The sequence below is a fragment of the Eptesicus fuscus genome, chromosome 25 (genome assembly GCF_027574615.1).
Source record: "Eptesicus fuscus isolate TK198812 chromosome 25, DD_ASM_mEF_20220401, whole genome shotgun sequence".
NCBI classification, from domain to species: domain Eukaryota; kingdom Metazoa; phylum Chordata; class Mammalia; order Chiroptera; family Vespertilionidae; genus Eptesicus; species Eptesicus fuscus.
The window spans coordinates 4,503,953-4,523,116 of NC_072497.1; the positions used below are offsets into that span (position 1 = coordinate 4,503,953).

The 19,164-nt window shown below is 52.6% G+C and overlaps 1 protein-coding gene across 1 annotated transcript; it reads left to right on the top strand.

Annotated features, from left to right (window-relative positions):
• Nucleotides 1–4,718: 4,718 nt before the first annotated feature.
• On the top strand, nucleotides 4,719–18,608 carry ARPIN (actin related protein 2/3 complex inhibitor). The gene is made up of 6 exons (XM_054713301.1): nucleotides 4,719–4,888; nucleotides 6,686–6,761; nucleotides 10,650–10,782; nucleotides 13,414–13,620; nucleotides 14,026–14,189; nucleotides 17,455–18,608. Exons 1-6 carry the CDS (start codon nucleotides 4,797–4,799, stop codon nucleotides 17,461–17,463), a joined length of 681 nt encoding a protein of 226 aa, XP_054569276.1. The 5' UTR covers nucleotides 4,719–4,796; the 3' UTR covers nucleotides 17,464–18,608.
• The last annotated feature ends 556 nt before the right edge of the window (nucleotides 18,609–19,164 follow it).

Consider the following 19,164-nt stretch of genomic DNA (forward strand, 5'->3'; position numbering starts at 1 on the left):
GAACTACAGACAGGAAAACATCACGGACCCACACGGGCAGACAGTGGACCAGAATAAAAAGGCAAGAAATAGGCCCTGGTCGGGCAGCTCAGCTGGTTAGAGCATCGTCTGATACACCAAGGTTGTGGGTTTGGTCTGTGGTCACGGCACATACTAGTATAAGAATCAACCAATGGCCCTACCTGGTTTGGATCAGTGGATAGAGCGTCGGCCTATGGACTGAAGGGTCCCAGGTTCGATCCAGGCAAAGGCACATGCCTGGGTTGCGGGCTCCATCCCCAGTAGGGGGCGTGCAGGAGGCAGCCAATCCATGACTCTCTCTCATCATTTATGTTTCTATCTCTCTCTCTCCCTCTCCCTTCCGCTCAGAAATCAGTAAGAATATATAGAATCAACCAATGAATGCATAAACGAATGGAACAACAAATCAATGTTTCTCTCCCTCTCCCTCTCTCTCGAATTGATCAATACATTTAAAAAGGTATATTTGCAAATAGAGTAGCCATATATATTTTTTAAAGGATCTAGCAAAGATGGCATTTCAAATAAACTTTTAGGGATGCATTTAGTTCTGAATATAATGACAAATCGGGGAGGGAGGAGGGTCTAGGAGGAGCACTTATAGATGAAGAAGAATTAGCTCGTATTGGATAACTTATATATAACTTATGGTAACTCCATGACTTATACATATGCTCATTTCCGTGAATGAAACACGCAGACAGCACCGGAGTTCATTTTCTCAGATCCTCATCAGCTTGTGAGCTTGATTCGTTTTGAAGTCCTTCCTAAAAAAAAAAAAAAAATGCTATTTCCATGATGGTTTCATTTGCATCTCTCTGATTACAACTGAGATCGACTATTAAGATGTTTCCACAGTTTAAAAAATTAACCAGTTTTTAATTGGAAAAGTAATTCATGTACATGGCGAAAATATCAAAGAGCATAAAAAGCCACGCTATGAAACACACATCTCCTTCCCGCGCCGGAGGAGCCCCCAGTCCCCGAGGCAGCCACCGCGATCCGCTTCTTCTTTCTCCTTCCAGAAATATTCTGTGCACAAACCAGCACATTATGAAAGAAGAAATGCATTGGTGTACCTCTGTATCCTCCTTTTTTTTTTTTTACACAACAAGAACATGTTTTTATTTATTTATTTTTAAATATATATTTTATTGATTTTTCACAGAGAGGAATGGAGAGGAATAGAGAGTTAGAAACATCGATCAGCTGCCTCCTGCACACCCCCTACTGGGGATGTGCCCGCAACCAAGGTACATGCCCTTGACCGGAATCGAACCTGAGACCCTGCAGTCCGCAGGCTGACGCTCTATCCACTGAGCCAAACCGGTTTCGGCAACAAGGACATGTTTTTAGAGTAAAATACAAATTCTGAGCCCTTTGTGCCACTCAGATGTCCTCTGTACCCTGGCTGGACTGGCCAGCATTGTGGCCCTTGGTGCTCTCAGCTCTTTCCTGCCTCTGGTTCTTGTTTTTTTATATATATATATATATATATTTTTTACCGATTTCTGAGAGGAAGGAAGCGGGAGAGTGAGATAGAACATCAATGATGAGAGAGAATCATTGATCGGCTGCCTCCTGCACGCACCCCCCCCCCCCTCCCCCCATTGGGGATCGAGCCCGCAACCAGGGCATGTGCCCTGACCGGGAATCGAACTGTGACTTCCTGGTTCCTAGGTTGATGCTTAATCATTGAGCCACACCGGCCAGGCAACACCTAAGTAATTTTTTTTTAAAGTATTTTTATTGATTTCAGAGAGCAAGGGAGAGGGAGAGAGAGATAGAAACATCAATGATGTGAATCATGGATCGGCTGCCTCCTGCACGCCCCCCACTGGGGATGGAGTCGGGAACCCGGGCATGTGCCCTTGACTGCCGTCGAACCCAGGACCCTTCAGTCCGCAGGCTGATGCTCTACCCACTGAGCCAAACCGGCTAGGGCCACACCCGAGTAATTTCGATGCCACTTCATGCCAAGGGGTTATCACCACCCACTTCCCATTAGCAATCATGTCCCTTTGGCCATTGGAACAATAGGCAATGCAATTTCTCAGGCCTCTCCAGAGCACCCTGGGGACCGGGTGTCTGAGGGGGCAAGTGGTGTGGCCTGGCCATAAGGTGAGGCGTGGAGGACGGCTTCTGCCCGAAGCCGGTGGAGCCCACGCAGAGCTGGTCGCCGCGGCGGAGTGGCGGGGACAGGGTGCGTCCAAGCCCCTGTGAGGCCGAGGGGCTGTGCGGCGGCAGGACAAGCTGTCTGATACGAAGGCCCGTCACGGATTTTCCTTCCGAACAAGGCTCGCCCTGTTTGCATTTATTGATGCCACGTGATGGATAGGTTTTGTTCTTCTACTGACATCTTATTTTACAGGGTGTCTTCTCTCCTGAGTGCTTTCTTTGTTGTGCGTCTCTGTGCCGTGTGTGTGTGTGTGTGTGTGTGTGTGTGTGTGTGTGTGTGTGTGTTTCCTTCAGGTAATTTTGCTGCATTTGTGGCCTTTGGCATTCTAGCTCTGGAGCCACCAGACTTTGTCAAGACGAGACAGACGCTGTCAGATCTGCTAAGATGTGATCTGACGCATAAAGACCTAAGACTTCAGCCCAGCTTGTGTTGCTCAGTGGTTGAATGTCGACCCATGCACCAAGAGGTTGCCTGTTCAATTCCTGGTCAGGGCACATGCCCAGGTTTCGGTCTCAATCCCCAGTGCAGGGCATGCAGGAGGTAGCCCATCAATGTTTCTCTCTCTTTCTCTCTCTCTCTCTTTAAAAAAAAAAAAAAAAAAAGCCCTAGCTGGTTTGGCTCAGTGGATAGAGCGTCGGCCTGCGGACTAAAGGATCCTGGGTTCGATTCCGGTCAAGGGCATATGCCCGGGTTGCAGGTTCAAATCCCAGTGGGGGGTGCAGGAGTCAACCGATCAATGATTCTCTCTCATCATTGGTGTTTCTATCTCTCCTTCCATCTCCCTTCCTCTCTAGAAAAACAAACAAACAAACAAACAAACAAACAGATAACAACTAAGCCCTGGTCGGTTTGGCTCAGTGGATAGAGCGTCAACCTGTGGACCAAAGGGTCCTGGGTTCGATTCAGTCAAGGGCCTGTACCTGGGTTGCAGGCTCCTCCCTGTCCCTGGTCGGGGGGCGTGTAGGAGGCAACCAATCGATGTGTTTCTCTCCCATTTATGTTTCTCTCTGTCTTTCCCTCTCTCTAAAAAGAAAAAAAAAATAAATGGAAAAACATCCTGGGTGGGGATTAACACACACACACACACACACACACACACACACACACACACATACAGCTAAGACTCCAGCCCTGTCCGGTGGCTCAGCCCTGTCTGGTGGCTCAGTTGGTTGGAGTGTCAGCGCACCCTAGAAGGGGACATATTTGGACAAAGGGCAGTGGGGAGCCTGGGTCCAAAAATGTCAAGGGAGGACAGAGGGGCAGTGCTGTGTTCTGGAGCAAGTTTATTACTCTTTTTTAAAATATATATATTTTTATTGATTTCAGAGAGGAAGGGAGAGGGGGAGAGAGAAACATCCATGATGAGAGAGAATCATGGACCGGCTGTCTCCTGCCTGCAACCCGGGCATGTGCCCTGACGGGGAATCGAACCCGGGACCCTTCAGTCCGAAGGCCGGTGCTCTATCCACTGAGCCAAACCAGCTCGGACGAGCTTATTACTCTTTTCAGCCTCCCTGATACTAACCCCATTTTATTTTATTTTTAAAAATACATTTTTATTGCCGAAACCGGTTTGGCTCAGTGGATAGAGCGTCGGCCTGCGGACTGAAGGGTCCCGGGTTCGATTCCGGTCAAGGGCATGTACCTTGGTTGCGGGCACATCCCCAGTAGGAGGTGTGCAGGAGGCAGATGATGGATGTTTCTCTCTCATTGATGTTTCTAACTCTCTATCCCTTTCCCTTCCTCTCTGTAAAAAAAAATCAATAAAATATATTTTAAAAAATATAAATAAATACATTTTTATTGATATCAGAGAGGAAGGGAGAGGGAGAGGAACGTCAATGATGAGAGAGAATCATGGATCGGCTGCCTCCTGCACGCCCCCTGCTGGGGATCCATTCAGCAACCCAGGCGTGTGCCCTGAACCGGAATGGAACCTGGGACCCTTCAGTCCGCAGGCCGATGCTCTATCCACTGAGCCACACCGGCTGGGGCCTAACCCCCATTTTACAGAGGAGGAATCACAGGCTCAGAGATTGAGGAACTTGTCCAAGCGCGCTCAGCTGGGGCGCACAGCTAGGGTTCCAACCTCGGTGAGTCCCGGATCTGACACCCAAACCCTAGGTTCCTGCATCGCAGACCCCAGGAAGCTCACCCATTATGGGACCTGGGGCGGGGCCCCACGTGCAGCTTCGGCGCCCCCCACTGCGCTCCCCCCAACCTCCACCTCCCCACAAGGGCTTCTCCGTTTTCTCCATTCCTGTTCTCTGGAAGCCCGTTCTTTCAGAGCTGATCCTACAGGATCTCTGGGCCTCCATGTCTCCGTGCGTGTGTTGGGGCAGGGGTCTCTCTCCAGGAACAGGAAAAGGGAGAGAAAAAGGAAGGAAGTGTTGGGACCCTAGGGCCCCAGCCCAGGGTCTTCCCAGATGCCCCCTCCCGGCGCGCATGGTCCCAGGGCAGGAGTGAGGCTCGGCCCCTTTAGGTCCCGCCCAGGAACTCCCGGCGCCGCGGCCTTCCCGGAACCGCCCCGGGAATCGCTAGTCTCTGCTCCTGGTCCCGGTCCCGGTCCCGGCACAGCGGCCTGGCCCCGGGGAGGATGAGCCGCATCTACCAGGACAGCGCGCTCCGGAACAAGGCGGTGCGGAGCGCACAGCTGCGCGGGGCCTGGGAGCCGGCCGCCCACCAGGGGTAACACCCGCGCGCCCCTCCCCGCGCCCCCGCCGGGCCTCCCGCCCGCCCGGCTGGAACCTGGGGCTCCTGGATCGGGTGGGGTCTCCTGGGCGCGGGCCGGAGGGAGGAAAAGCAGGCGGTGCCAAAGCTCCTCCCGCGCGCCCCCCTTGGCCCGGGGCGCACCCCCTGACACCAATCGATCGGTTTAAAGCGCCCCTGCTCTCCCCCAGACGCTTGGAGAGGGCTGGGTCTCGACCCCCCCCCCAAACATGGCTCAAAAGTGGGTGCTGGGTTCTCACGATCTTCGTCTCCACCGCACCCCCTGGCAGCCACTTGCCAGCTTGCCGAGCCTTCCTTCTGGCCCGGGCACGGGTTGCACCGAATCCAGAGTCCAGAGTGAGAACCACGGGCGGGTGTCAGCGCCGAGGGGTGGGGCGGGGGTGGGATGGGAGGTCCAGGCCTGCCCGGAGGGACCCAGAAGTTGTGAGAACCGAACGGGCCTTTGAGGGTTGAGGGGGGTGATAGGGGCACTGAGGTACAGCCAGTTGCCATGTTTTGCACCCCCCCCACCCCACTCCTCTCCCATTTCTGTGGTTCCCCGAACAGGAAACCCACAGCTTCTGCTTTCATGAAAAGTGGAATCAGGAAGTGGGGTCCAGCTCCTCTCAGTGGGAACCCCGCGATCTGGACTGGGGGTTTCTTTGCCTCCAAAGTGGCCATGAGAACAGGAATGTGAGAGTGCTTTAAAAAGGAAAGATTTTATTTATTTTTTGTTTTTTTATTTATAAGACTTTAAATTTTTTTCTTTCTTTTTTTTCATTTTTTTATTGTTTCAAGTATTACATATAGTAGTACATATATCTCCTTTTTTTCCCCCAATTGACCTTCCCCCAGCTTTCCCTTCCCCCTGTCCCATGCCCTCATCCCACCCCCCCCCCCAAGATTTTTTTTTTAATTTATTTTTTTAATTTATTGATTGATTTGAGAGAGATAAGCATCAATTTGTTGTTCCACTTATTTATTCATTGGTTGATTCTTTTTAAAAAAAATATATATTTAAAAATATATATATTTTTATTGATTTCAGAGAGGAAGGGAGAGGGGAGAGAGAGAGACAGAAACATCAATGATGAGAGAGAATCATTGGCCAGCTGCCTCCTGCAGGCCCCCTACTGGGGATGAGCCCACAACCCCAGGCATGTGGCCTTGACTGGAATCGAACCCGGGACACTTCAGTCAGCAGGCCGAAGCTGTTATCCACTGAGCCAAACCAGCTAGGGCGATTGGTCCTTATATAGGCCCTGACCCGGGATCAAACCTGCAACCTTGCTCTAACCAACCCAACTACCTAGCCAAGGCAGGAAAGATACTTTATAGCAACTTAGACACCCCTCCTAATTTGGTTAAATAAAAAAGTAAAATATTTTATACTGACTAAACACTGATTAGCTTACCAAACACCTTCACATTCATGATCTTATGTCATCACCATAGAAGCAGAGTGAGATGACTGTTACTCTCCCATTTTGTAGATAGGAAGACTGAGTCTCTGGTTACAGTCCTCCCTGCAGGAGGGGCCACTATAGTTTGGCCTTGCAGCCTGACAAGGTTCCCTCCTACCCCCTGAGCAAGCACCCCAACCTTCGGGACCCTCAAAGGAATGGAGGCCCCACGTGGGAAGCACAGAGAAGGGGGCTGCTCATACACCTGGGAGTTGCCTCAGTCCCGGTGCAGACTCTGACCTGGGCCTGGAACATGTGGCTCTTTCCTGACGACTGGCAGACCCAGCTGACCCCTCCCTCTCCTCCCATCCAGGGGAAATGGTGTCCTGCTGGAGGGAGAACTGGTTGATGTATCTCGGCACAGCATCTCGGACGCCCATGGCAGGAAGGTGAGGATGCTGGGGGCACCTGCAGGAACAGACACCGGCTCCACGGTCCTCACCCACCAAGGCTCCCCGTGCTTGGCTCAGTCAGTGCCAAGACTTGGGTCCAGCTCGTTCCTCCTTTGAGGGACTCCGGTGGGAGGTGGATCGGGAGATTAGCAGCCGAAAGAGGCCACCGAGTGGAAAGGGATCCGTTACAGCGCGCTAGGCTGTGGACAGATGGGAGGGTCTGGGTTCTTTCTGAGAAGGCAGACCAGGCCCTGAACCCAAGTGGTGTGTTTGGAGTGGAAGTTGGGAGGGTCGATCGAGCGCAGGCAGGGGTGAGGTGAGGGGGGGAGAGATAAGCATCAATTTGAGAGATAATTGCCCCCAACTGCCCACCCTGCCAGCCTGGTTGCCCCCAACTGCCCCCCTTCATGCAGCCTAGGTTCGGGACTAAGGCTGTGGGTGTGGAGTGGGCTGCAAGGCCCTTGGAAGAGGTCCCGTGGCCTTCTGATGGAAGAGGTTTATTTCATTTATTTACTAGAGGCCCGGTGCACCAGTGGGGTCCCTCGGCCTGGCCTGCGGGGATCGGGCCAAAACCAGCTCTCCGACATCCCCCGAGGGGTCCTGGATTGCAAGAGCATGCAGGCCAGGCCGAGGGACCCCACCAGTGCACTATCGGGGCCAGGGAGGGACCTCGGGAGGTTGGCCAGCCGGGGAGGGAGGGCTCCAGGGCGTGTCCGGCCCATCTTGCCCAGTCCCGATTGGCTGGACCCCAGCAGCAAGCTAACCTACCGGTTGGAGCATCTGCCCCCTGGTGGTCAGTGCACATCATAGCGACTGGTCCAATGGTTGAACAAACAGTTGAACACTTAGTATATTAGGCTTTTATTATATAGGACTAGAGGCCCGGTGCATTAAATTTGTGCATGGGGTGGGGGGTCCCACAGCCCAGCCTGCACCCTCTCTAATTCAGGACCCCTCGGGCCTAAACTGGCAGTCGGACATCTCTCTCACAATCCTGGACCGCTGGCTCCTAATTGCTCACCTGCCTGCCTGCCTGGTCACCCCTAACTGCTCCCTCTCCTGCTGGCCTGAGCACCTCTAACTGCCCCCCCCCGCCAGCCTAGTTGCCCCCAACTCTCCCTCCCTGCCAGCCTAGTTGCCCCTCACTGCCCCCTCGCCAGCCTAATTGTCCCCAACTGCCCACCCTGCCAGCCTGGTTGCCCCCAACTGCCCCCCTCTGCCAGCCTGGTTGCCCCTAACTCCCCCTCTGGTGGCCTGGTCTCTCCCAACTGCCCCTCCTGCTGGCTTGGTCACCCCCAACTGCCCCCCTGCCAGCCTGATCGCTCCTGAAGGCCCCCTGGTCGCCTCACGCAGCCTGCTGTTCAGTCATTTGGTCGTCCCTCACTAACCCCCATGCTGGCCTGGTCGTAGGCAGCCATCTTGTGAGTGTGTGAGGGTTAATTTGCATATTACCTCTTTATTATATAGGATTTTTAAATATATCTTTATTGATTTCAGAGAGGAAGGGAGAGGGAGAGAGAGAAACATCAATGATGAGAGAGAATCATGGACCGGCTGCCTCCTGCACACCCACTGCTGGGAATCGACCCTTGACCTCCTGGTTCATCGGTCGACGCTCAACCACTGAGCCACGCCGGCTGGGCCGATGGAACAGATTTAGTGCCGGGTGCCTTGCTGGTTTCTCCACCTTCAGGGCCTCGCTTTCCTTCCCGGTTTCTCCCCGGAGGCGGTTCCCTCTTCTTCGGTCCCTGGAGCATTTTGCCGCCTGCTTTGATTGGAGCAGCTGCAGCCGGCACGACCGAGTCTTCATGCTTTCTGCTGTGCTTGCTCCTGCGTTCTCTCACTGAACCCGCGCGACATTCCTGAGAGCAGACATCACGTTGTCCCCGTGCGACAGGGGACGCTGAGGCTAGGATGCGCCCCCAGGCCCCGTACCTGTTGGAAGAGGCTCAGCGGCTGCCCTCGGTCACATCTCCCTGTCAGCGCCTTTCCAGGGCATCTTGGCTGCTGCCACGCCTGTTGCGTGGTAGTTGGGGACCTTGAGGGACCCTCGGGTTGGGGCTGTCTGTGTATACTTTCTGTCTTGGCTGTGGGGGCAACTTGGGGTCAGGCTGTGGGCCCACCCTCTCATGGACGTCCAGCCTGGTTCATTGTGCGTGGTGATACGCTACTAAACACGTGAATGGCCCATCCCGTGTGGCTCAGTGGTTGAGCGTTGACCTATGAACCAGGAGGTCACGGTTCGATTCCTGGTCAGGGCACATGCCCGTGTTGCAGGCTCCATCCCCACTAGGGGGTGTGCAGGAGGCAGCTGATCAATGATTCTCTCTTATCACTGAGATTATATATATATATATATATATATATATATATATATATATCCTACCTAATAATAGACAAATATGCAAGTTGACTGTACCTTCGCTATGCCCGCGATTGGCCAGGAGGCACGGGGGGGCGGGACTCGGGGTGGCCGGGGTGGCTGATTGGGCCGGCGGGACGCTGAGCTCACGTCGCCAGCGGTGGCTCGAGCTCAGCGTCTGCGCCATGGCTGTGCTGCAGCACAGAAGGGGCCTCTGGGGGCAGTGAGCTCATGTCCCACCACGCGGACCATCAAAAGTGGGGGAGCTGGGTGCCTGTCCGCTGAGGCACCAGGCCTTTCAGAAGCCTCCGCCGCGCTGGAGGCTTCTGAAAGGCCTGGTGCACCAGCGAACAGGCACCTAGCTCTCCCGTGATCGAAAGCGAAAGCGTGTAGGGGACACTACACATGCATGATTCAATCATGCACTGGGCCTCTAGTATATATATATATGTATATATATATATAGGTGTGTGTGTGTGTGTGTGTGTGTGTGTATTAAAATATTTTATTGATTTTTTACAGAGAGGAAGGGAGAAGGGATAGAGAGTTAGAAACATTAATCAGCTGCCTCCTGCACGCCCACCACTGGGGATGTGCCTGCAACCAAGGCACATGCCCTTGACCGGAATCGAACCTGGGACCATTCAGTCCGCAGGCCGACGCTCTATCCACTGAGCCAAACCAGTCAGGGCTCATTGATATATTTTTTTAATGAGATTTATTTATTCATTTAATTTTAATCTTCACTTAAGGATATTTTCCATTGATTTTTAGAGTGGAATAGGGAAATATAGATGTGACAGAAACACATCAATTGGTTGCTTCCTGCACGAGCCCCGACCAGGGCCCAGGCCAGAGAGGAGCCTGCAACTGAGGTACCTGCCCTTGACCGGAATTGAACTTGGGACCCTTTGGTCAGCAGGCCAACGCTCTATCCACTGAGCCAAACCAGCTAGGGCTATCATTGGTATTTCTATCTCTCTCTTCCTCTCCCTTCCTCTCTTTGAAATCAATAAAAATATATTAAGCCGAGGCCGGTTTGGCTCAGTGGATGGAGCGTCGGCCTGTCGACTCAGGGGTCCCGGGTTCGATTCCGGTCGGGGGCATGTGCCTTGGTTGCGGGCACATCCCCAGTGGGGGGTGTGCAGGGGGCAGCTGATCGATGTTTCTCTCTCATCGATGTTTCTAACTCTCTATCTCTCTCTCTTCCTCTCTGTGAAAAATCAGTGGAATATATTAAAAAAATAAATAAAAAATAAATAAAAAAAAATAATAAAAATATATTAAAACAAAACAAAACATGTGAATGAATGAACGGGTGTACGTATGGGTGGACGAATGGATCAGTATTGGAGTAGGGATCTGTGCAGCTTGAATGTTTTTGGAGCTGAGGATGGGGTTGGTTCCAGGGAAGAGAGTGAGTTTGGGGAGGGCCGCGTGGAGCCCTGCGGGGAATATGTGTGTGTATTGGGGGGTGCAGGAGGGGGAGTGGAGCAGCCCCCTAACTCTCTGCCTGCCCCCAGGAGCGCTACTACGTGCTGTACGTCCGGCCCAGTCACATCCATCGCCGGAAGTTCGACCCCAAGGGAAACGAAATCGAGCCCAACTTCAGCGCCACCAGGAAGGTGAACACGGGCTTCCTCATGTCATCCTACAGTAGGTACCTCTTGGCCCTCGGCCCTCCTCTCTCCGGCCCGGTGGCCCGAGAAAGGGTCTTTTCAGCATGATTGACTCTATTTTTTTAAAATTTATTTCTAAATATATATATATATATATATATATATATATATATATATATATATATATATTTAACGTTTTTGTTTAAATTGATTTTTAGAGAGAGAGGAAGGGAGAGGAGAGGAGAGGAGAGGAGAGGAGAGGAGAGGAGAGGAGAGGGGAAGGGAGGGAAGAGGAGGGAAGAGGAGAGAGAGAGAGAGAGATGAGAGAGAAACATCATTGACTGGCTGCCTCCTGCACACCCCTACTGGGGATCGAGCTGGCAACTCGGCCATGTGTCCTGACTGGGAATCGAACCGGTGACCTCTTGGTTCCTGGGTTGATGCTCAACCACTGAGCCACACCGGCTGGACTCTATAAATATATTTTTATTGATTTCAGAGAGGAAGGGAGAGGGAGAGAGAGAGAGATAGAAACATCAGTGATGAGAGAGAATCATGGATCAGCTGCCTCCTGCACGCCCCCTACTGGGGGGGAATTGAGCCCGCAACCTGGGCATGTGCCCTGAGGGGAATCGAACCTGGATCTCCTGGTTCATAGGTCGACCCAACTACCGAGCCAAACCAGCCAGGCAGCATGATTGGGTTTAAAGCCCCTGTCTGGCCTGAGGGCCCCCTGGCTGGACTCCTTCCTGTACCCGTTCACACAGATGATCCCAGTGGCACCCCCTCCCCCCACCTTAGTCTGGCAGAATCGTCCATGAACCTGGCTCTGGGCTCTGACTGCCTTGGTGCAGAGCCCAGGCCAAGGCCCCGGGGGCCTCCACTTTCCTGCCAAAATTCTCGTTTGGGTCTCGGGCCCTTCGGGATGTCATGTCTCTTCCCGGGGTTGGCAGCAGCGGGAACCTCTGCTATCTACCCCTGTGTGGGAAGGTTTTGAGGTTGCGCGGCATCCATCCGTCCCGCTGTCATTGCATTCATTTGTGCTTTCCACAGCTCATTCGTTCCCTGGACATTGTTGTTGTTAATCCTCACCCGAGGATATTTTTCCCATTGATTTTTAGGGAGCGGAAAGGAGGGGCAGAGACAAAGAGAAACATCGATGTGAGAGAAACACATTTGATTGGTTGCCTCCTGCATGTGCCCCAACCAGGACCGGGAATCAAGCCTGCAACCTGTACGTGCCCTTGACTGGCATTGAACCCGGGACCCTTCAGTCCGCAGGCTGACACTCTATCCACTGAGCCAAACCAGTTAGGGCTGAACATTTATTTATTTACTAGAGGCCCGGTGCATGAAAATTCATGCACTGGAAGGGGGGGGGTCCCTCAGCCCGGCCTGCCCCCTCTCACAGTCCAGGAGCCCTCAGGGGCAGGAGGCGACCCGGCGATCAGGGGAAGGCAATGCCCCATCACACCTCTGCTGCTGCCACTGCCAGCAGCACAAGCCTCAGGTGGCCCTGGGCGGCTGGGCAGCTGCCATCCAGGCTTGCCTGTGCCTCGGGCTGGCCCTGGGCAGCTGGGCAGCCGACGTCCAAGGCTTGCCTGTGCCTCGGGCTGGCCCTAGGCGCCTGGGGGGCTGAGGGCTGGTCCGGCAGCCCTGTGCGCCTGTTGCCTCCCCAGCTGGGCTGAAAGGACTGTGGGACTCCGGCAAAGTTGAGGGGACTGAGCGCCACCATCTTTGTGATGGTGTGACGGTCAATTTGCATATTCCCTCTTTATTAGATAGGATTCATTTATTTTTACTGATTTCAGAGAGGAAGGGAGAAGCAGAGATAGAAACATCAATGGATGAGAAAGAATCATGGATCGGCTGCCTCCTGCACGCCCCCTACTGGGGATCAAGCCCGCAACCCAGGCATGTGCCCTGCCTGGGAATCGAACCGTGACCTCCTGGTTAATGGGTTGATGCTCAAGCACTGAGCCACACCAGCCGGGCAATTCTCTGCACATTTAATGAGCATCCACCATGAGCCAGGCCCAGAGCCCATGCCTGACCTCCTTGATGATTCCTGGAGGAATGGGCTCACTCCTCACCTGGCGGCTCCCTCAGTGCTGGTCTTTTTATTTTTTTAATTTATTTGATTTTGTTTTTTTTGTTTTTTTAAAAATATATTTTACTGATTTTTTACAGAGAGGAAGGTAGAGGGATAGAGAGTTAGAAACATCGATGAGAGAGAAACATCAATCAGCTGCCCCCCGCACACCTCCCACTGGGGATGTGCCCGCAACCGAGGTACATGCCCTTGACCGGAATCGAACCTGAGACCTTTCTGTCCGCAGGCCGACGCTCTATCCACTGAGCCAAACCGGTTAGGGCTAATTTATTTGTTTTTAATCTCACTGGAGAATATTTTTCCATTGATTTTTAGGGAGAGTAGAAGAGAGAGGGAAAGACAGAGAGAAACATCGATGTGAGAGAAACACATCGATTGGTTGCCTCCTGCACGGGGCCAGGGAGGAGCCTGCAATTGAGGTATGTGCCCTTGACCGGAATCGAACCCGGGATCCTTCGGTCGGCAGGCTGACGCTCTATCCACTGAGCCGCACCGGCTAGGGCCTCAGTGCTGATCCTACAGCGGGAACAATCCTCTTGTGCTGTGTGCCTGCAGAGGTGGACGCCAAGGGGGACACGGACAGACTCACGCCCGAGGCACTGAAGGAGCTGGTGAATAAGCCGGAACTGCTCGCCCTGACGGAGAGCCTCACGCCCGAGCAGACCGTGGCGTTCTGGATGCCCGAGTCAGAGATGGAGGCCCTGGAGCTGGAGCTGGGGGCCGGGGTTCGGCTGAAAACCCGAGGCGACGGCCCCTTCGTGGGTGAGCATTGCAGCCCTCGCGGCGGCCACGTGTTCCCATTTGGCCTGCGGATCCTCCCTCTCCCCCCAAACCCCTCCTGCTTAGAGATCCGGGAGCAGCCAGGTCTGGCCTCTGCGGGAACAAGACCCCTTGAGATATATCCCTAAGTCCCAGGGCAGTGCCCTGAGGCCAATAGTCTGGACACCCTGGATTGTGGGGTGCTGTCCAATCCCATGGTACCTGTGGGTGCCCTCTCCTAGCTGGGGCCTTGCGGGGTCCCATCCAGGGTCTCCCTGAGGTCCACACCCAGGCCTGCAGAGAACAATGGCTCACCCCCAGCCACAGGGACCCCAGTAGGATGGGCCAGCCCCCCACTGTGTTTCCGTCACAGGAAGAGAGGTCACTCAACTTCTTTCCTTCTCTCAGACTCATTAGCCAAACTTGAGGCTGGAACAGTGACCAAGTGTAATTTCGCTGGTGATGCAAAGACGGGCGCATCGTGGACCGACAACATCATGGCCCGGAAGTCTTCCGAAGGGGCCACGGCGGAGACCCGCGAGCAGGGGGACGGGGCAGAGGATGCGGAGTGGGTAGGTCAAGGGCAACGACTATGGACCTGGCGTTGGAGTGGTTTACCTCTTGGCAGGAGTTGTGTGTTTTTAATATTTTTTAAAAATATATTTTATTGATTTTTTTACAGAGAGGAAGGGAGAGGGATAGAGAGTTAGAAACATCGATGAGAGAGAAACATCGATCAGCTGCCTCCTGCATACCTCCCACTGGGGATGTGCCCGCAACCAAGGTACATGCCCCTGACCGGAATCAAACCTGGGACCCTTCAGTCCGCAGGCTGACGCTCTATCCACTGAGCCAAACCGGTGAGGGCTGTTTTTAATATTTTTTATTGCTTTTTAGAGAGGAAGGGAGAGGGAGAGAGAAAAACATCAGTGATGAGAGGGAATCATTGATCAGCTGCCTCTTGCATGCCCCCCTACTGGGAATCAAGCCCACAACCCAGGCATGTGCCCTGACCGGGAATGCAACTGTGACCTCTTGGTTCCTGGGTCAGCGCTCAACCACTGAGCCACACTGGCCGGGCTTGGCAGGAGTTTTGTTCGTACCAGCGGTGGCTGTGTGTAGGACAAGGAGACAGCAGTGTAAACTTGACCCTCCAGCCTTGTTGGAATTCCGTGGCCTTCCCGAGGGTGTGTTGCATCGGGAAAATTCTTCAAGGTGTGAAGGGGGACAATCTGGGACCTCCCTTTTTTTTTGTCCTCACCTGAGGATATATATATATATTTTTTAAGTATATTTTATTGATTTTCTTACAGAGAGGAAGGGAGAGGGATAGCGAGTTAGAAACATCGATGAGAGAGAGAGAAACATCGATCAGCTGCCTCCTGCACACCTCCTACTGGGGATGTGCCTGCAACCAAGGTACATGTCCCTTGACCAGGAATCGAACTTGGGACCCTTAAGTCCGCAGGCCAACGCTCTATCCACTGAGCCAAACTGGTTAGGGCCACCTGAGGATATTTTCCCATTGATTTTTAGAGAGAGTGGAAGAGAGCGGGAAAGACAGAGAGAAATATCGATGTCAGAGAGACACATTGATTGGTTGCTCCTGCATGTGCCCCGACCAGGGCCTGAGCCAGGGAGGAGCCTGCAACCGAGGTTCGTGCCCTTGACCGGAATCGAACCTGGGTCCCTTCAGTCCACAGGCCGACGCTCTATCCACTGAGCCACACAGGCCATGGCCTGGGACCTTTCTTTTTGGTGGATCTGAACTGTGCCAATCTACAAGAAATCCCCAGAGATTTATAAAAGCAAGGGCACATGCCCGGGTTGTGGGCTCGATCCCCAGTGTGGGGCGTGCAAGAGGCAGCCGATCAATGATTCTCATCATTGATGTTTCCATCTCTCTCTCCCTCTCCCTTCCTCTCTGAAATCAATATAAAATAAAATAAAAAGCAAGGGACAGCCGAAACCGGTTTGGCTCAGTGGATAGAGCGTCGGCCTGTGGACCGAAAGGTCCCAGGTTCGATTCCGATCAAGGGCATGTACCTTGGTTGCAGGCACATCCCCAGTAGGGGGTGTGCAAGAGGCAGCTGATTGATGTTTCTCTCTCATTGATGTTTCTAACTCTATCCCTCTCTCTTCCTCTCTGTAAAAAAAACCAATAAAATATATTAAAAAAAAAAAAAAAGCAAGGGACAGAGAGAATGGACCAATGTGACTTCAGGGCAAGTCAGCAAACATTGTCACATCAAGTGACTACTATGAGCCAGGCTGAGGCAGTCAAGCAATGAATGCGCATGTCGTTTCTCCTTTGTTCTGGGCGCCCTGCCCAGAGTGGCTGGGAAAAGGCTAACTTGGTGCTCAGTGGTGTTTTTTTTTTCCTTTGTTTGCTTGCCAATGGTCAGCCCCCTAGTTGACCTCAGCCTACTCACCGTTTATTTGTTTTGCGGAAGTGTATTTCACCTGAAGATTTGAATTGATGTCAAAAGCCCCAAGTCGAACATTTAGAAACAAAGTCACAGAAAAATGGGCTATTTGTCTCGGTGATGGAAATGACAGCCTTTGCCGGAGTAAACAGAGCAGGTAGACTAGAGGGTCTGGATTTCCATTTGTCTTAATAAAGTGAGTCTTGGCCCGGCTGGCGTGGCTCAGTGGTTGAGTGTCGACCTATGAACCAGGAGGTCACGATTCGATTCCCGGTCAGGGCACATGCCTGGGTTATGGGCTCGATCCCCAGTGTAGGGCGTGCAAGAGGCAGCTGATCGATGATTCTCTCTCATCATTGATGTTTCTATCTCTCGCTCCTTCTCCCTTCCTCTCTGAAATCAATAAAAATATATTAAAAAATAAATAAAGTAAGTAAGTCTTGGACAGAGAAACAATTGGAGATGTCAGCTGACTCCCTGGGCCGCCTCTAAAGAGGTGAGGCTGAGTCCTAGCCAGGTTGGCTCAGTGGATAGAGTGTCAGCCTGTGGACTGAAGGGTCCCGGGTTCGATTCCAATCAAGGGCACATACTTGGTTTCAGGCTCTTCCCCACCTGGGCCCTGGTCAGGGCATGTGCAGGAGGCAACCAATCGATGTGCTTCTCTCACATCGATGTTTCTCTCTGTCTCCCTCTCTCTTCCACTCTCTCTAAAAATCAATGGAAAAAATATCCTCGGGTGAGGATTGACAAAAAAATAAATAAATAAAGAGGTGAGGCCCTGACCGGTTTGGCTCAGTGGATAGAGCGTCGGCCTGCGGACTGAAGGGTCCCAGGTTCGATTCCGGTCAAGGGCATGTACCTTGGTTGCTGGCACATCCCCAGTGGGGGGTGTGCAGGAGGCAGCTGATGGATGTTTCTCTCTCATTGATGTTTCTAACTCTCTATCTCTCTCCCTTCCTCTCTGTAAAAAAATCAATAAAATATATTTTTTTAAAAAAACAAACTTAAAAAAAATAAAATAAAGAGGTGAGGCCAAGGCAGGGGGCGAGGGATATCACTCAGTCAAGCCTTATTGTCTAGTGACTTAAAGACTTTTATAAAATGTGCTCATGCCCTAACCGGTTTGGCTCAGTGGATAGAGCGTCGACCTGCGGACTCAAGGGTCCCAGGTTCGATTACGATCAAGGGCACGTACCTTGGTTGCAGGCACATGCCCAGTAGGGGGGGTCAAGGGCATGTACCTTGGTTTCGGGAACATCCCCAGTAGGGAGTGTGCAGGAGGCAGCTGATTGATGTTTCTCTCTCATCCATGTTTCTAACTCTCTCTCCCTCTCCCTTCCTCTGTAAAAAATCAATAAAATATATATTTTAAAAAACGTGCTCAGTTCACGTCTCTTTGCTTTATCCCCAGGACGACTGAGGTTCCTGGGAGAAGCGGTAACCCCGGGGCTCACCCGAGCTGAGAAGTTCTGCCATCGACTTCCATTCTGGAGTTCGAGGAAGAGTCCCCGCAGCCTTACTCGCTTTGAACAAGCCGTGCTAAGACCAAATCCATAGCCACACCCTTAGCATCAGGGCCCCTGGCCCTCCCTGAGGGGAGTGTAGCCTCCTAGTTTCATGACAACCACGGCCTGAGGGCAGCTGTGTCTCTGGAGGCAGGTGGTGAGCGAGTGGAGTGCCTGCAGCGAGGTCAGAGGAACTGGGCTTGGTCTTGGTGCAGAATTGGGGAACATCCCTCTTGCATATGCAAAGCAGCTCGGAGGAGGCTCCTTCCTCTGCCCTGGTATTTTCCGCGTTCCTCCCTCACCTGCCCTCCCTGGTGCTCTGGGCTGGGGTCTCTGCTCTCCTGCTCAGGCCTCCTGTCCCCTGCGCCCTCTTCTCTCCCTGAAGCTGCCCGTTCTCTGTTCCTCCTCTGGGGCTCTGCCACCTTGGGGGTTCCTGCCTCCTGGCCTCCCTGTCTGCTTGCCTGGGGATGCTGTGCCCAGGTGTGGCTGGCTGGTCCTCACCTCTCAGATACACTCTGCCAGGCCACATTTTTGATAGCACCTTTTTTTTCTTTTTCTTTTTTAAACAAAGCATTTTTATTTTTATTTTTTTATTTCAGAGAGGAAGGGAGAGGGAGAGAGAGATAAAAACATCAATGATGAGAAAGAATCATCAATCGGCTGCCTCCTGCACGCCCCACTACTGGGGATGGAGCCCGCAACCTGGGCATGTGCCTTGACTGGGAATCGAACTGGTGATCTCCTGGTTCCTAGGTTGATGCTCAACCACTGAGCCACACCAGCCGGGCATTTTTTTTTTTTAATCTTTATTGTTGAAAGTATTACATATGTCCCCTTTTTCCCCCATTGCCCTCTCCTCCCCCTCTCCCCCCAGGCCTTCACTACCCTATTGTCTGTGTCTGTAGGTTATGCATATATGCATATAAGTTCATTGGTTGATCTCCTCCCCTGCCTTCCCTCTGAGGTTTGACAGTCTGTTCCATGTTTCTATGTCTCTGGGTCTATTTTTTTTTATATATATACTAGCGTTCCCGTTGCAGGAAAAATCCTGCAATAGGATTTCCTGCTGCAATCTACCCCGCCTCCGTTCCTCCCTTGTCGCCTGCCCCGCCTTCTCCGCCAGCCCGCCTGCTTTTCCCTTCGCCCCCGGCCCTGACTTCGTTCCTCCCTTCTCCTCCCCCCGCGCCCCCCCCCCCCCCCCGGCTTGCTTGCTTCTTCGAAGCTTTACTCCCTTCTGCAGCTCTTGGCTTCTTTCACACTGTCTTGATATGCAAATTAGCCACCATCTTTGTTGGGTAATTTGCATACTCGTCCTGATTGGCTGGTGGGCGTGGCTTAGGTGTAGCAAAGGTGCGGTCAATTTGCATATTTGTCTATTATTAGATTAGATATTTCTTTATTGATTTCAGAGAGGAAGAGAGAAGGAGAGAGAGATAGAAATATCAATGATGAGAGAGGATCATTGATCGGCTGCCTCCTGCACACCCCCCCACTGGGGATCAAGCAGCAACCCAGGCATGTGCCCTTGGCCAGAATCGAACCTGGGACCCTTCAGTCCGCAGGCTGATGCTCTATCCACTGAGCCAAGCCGGCTAGGACTCTGGGTCTATTTTTGT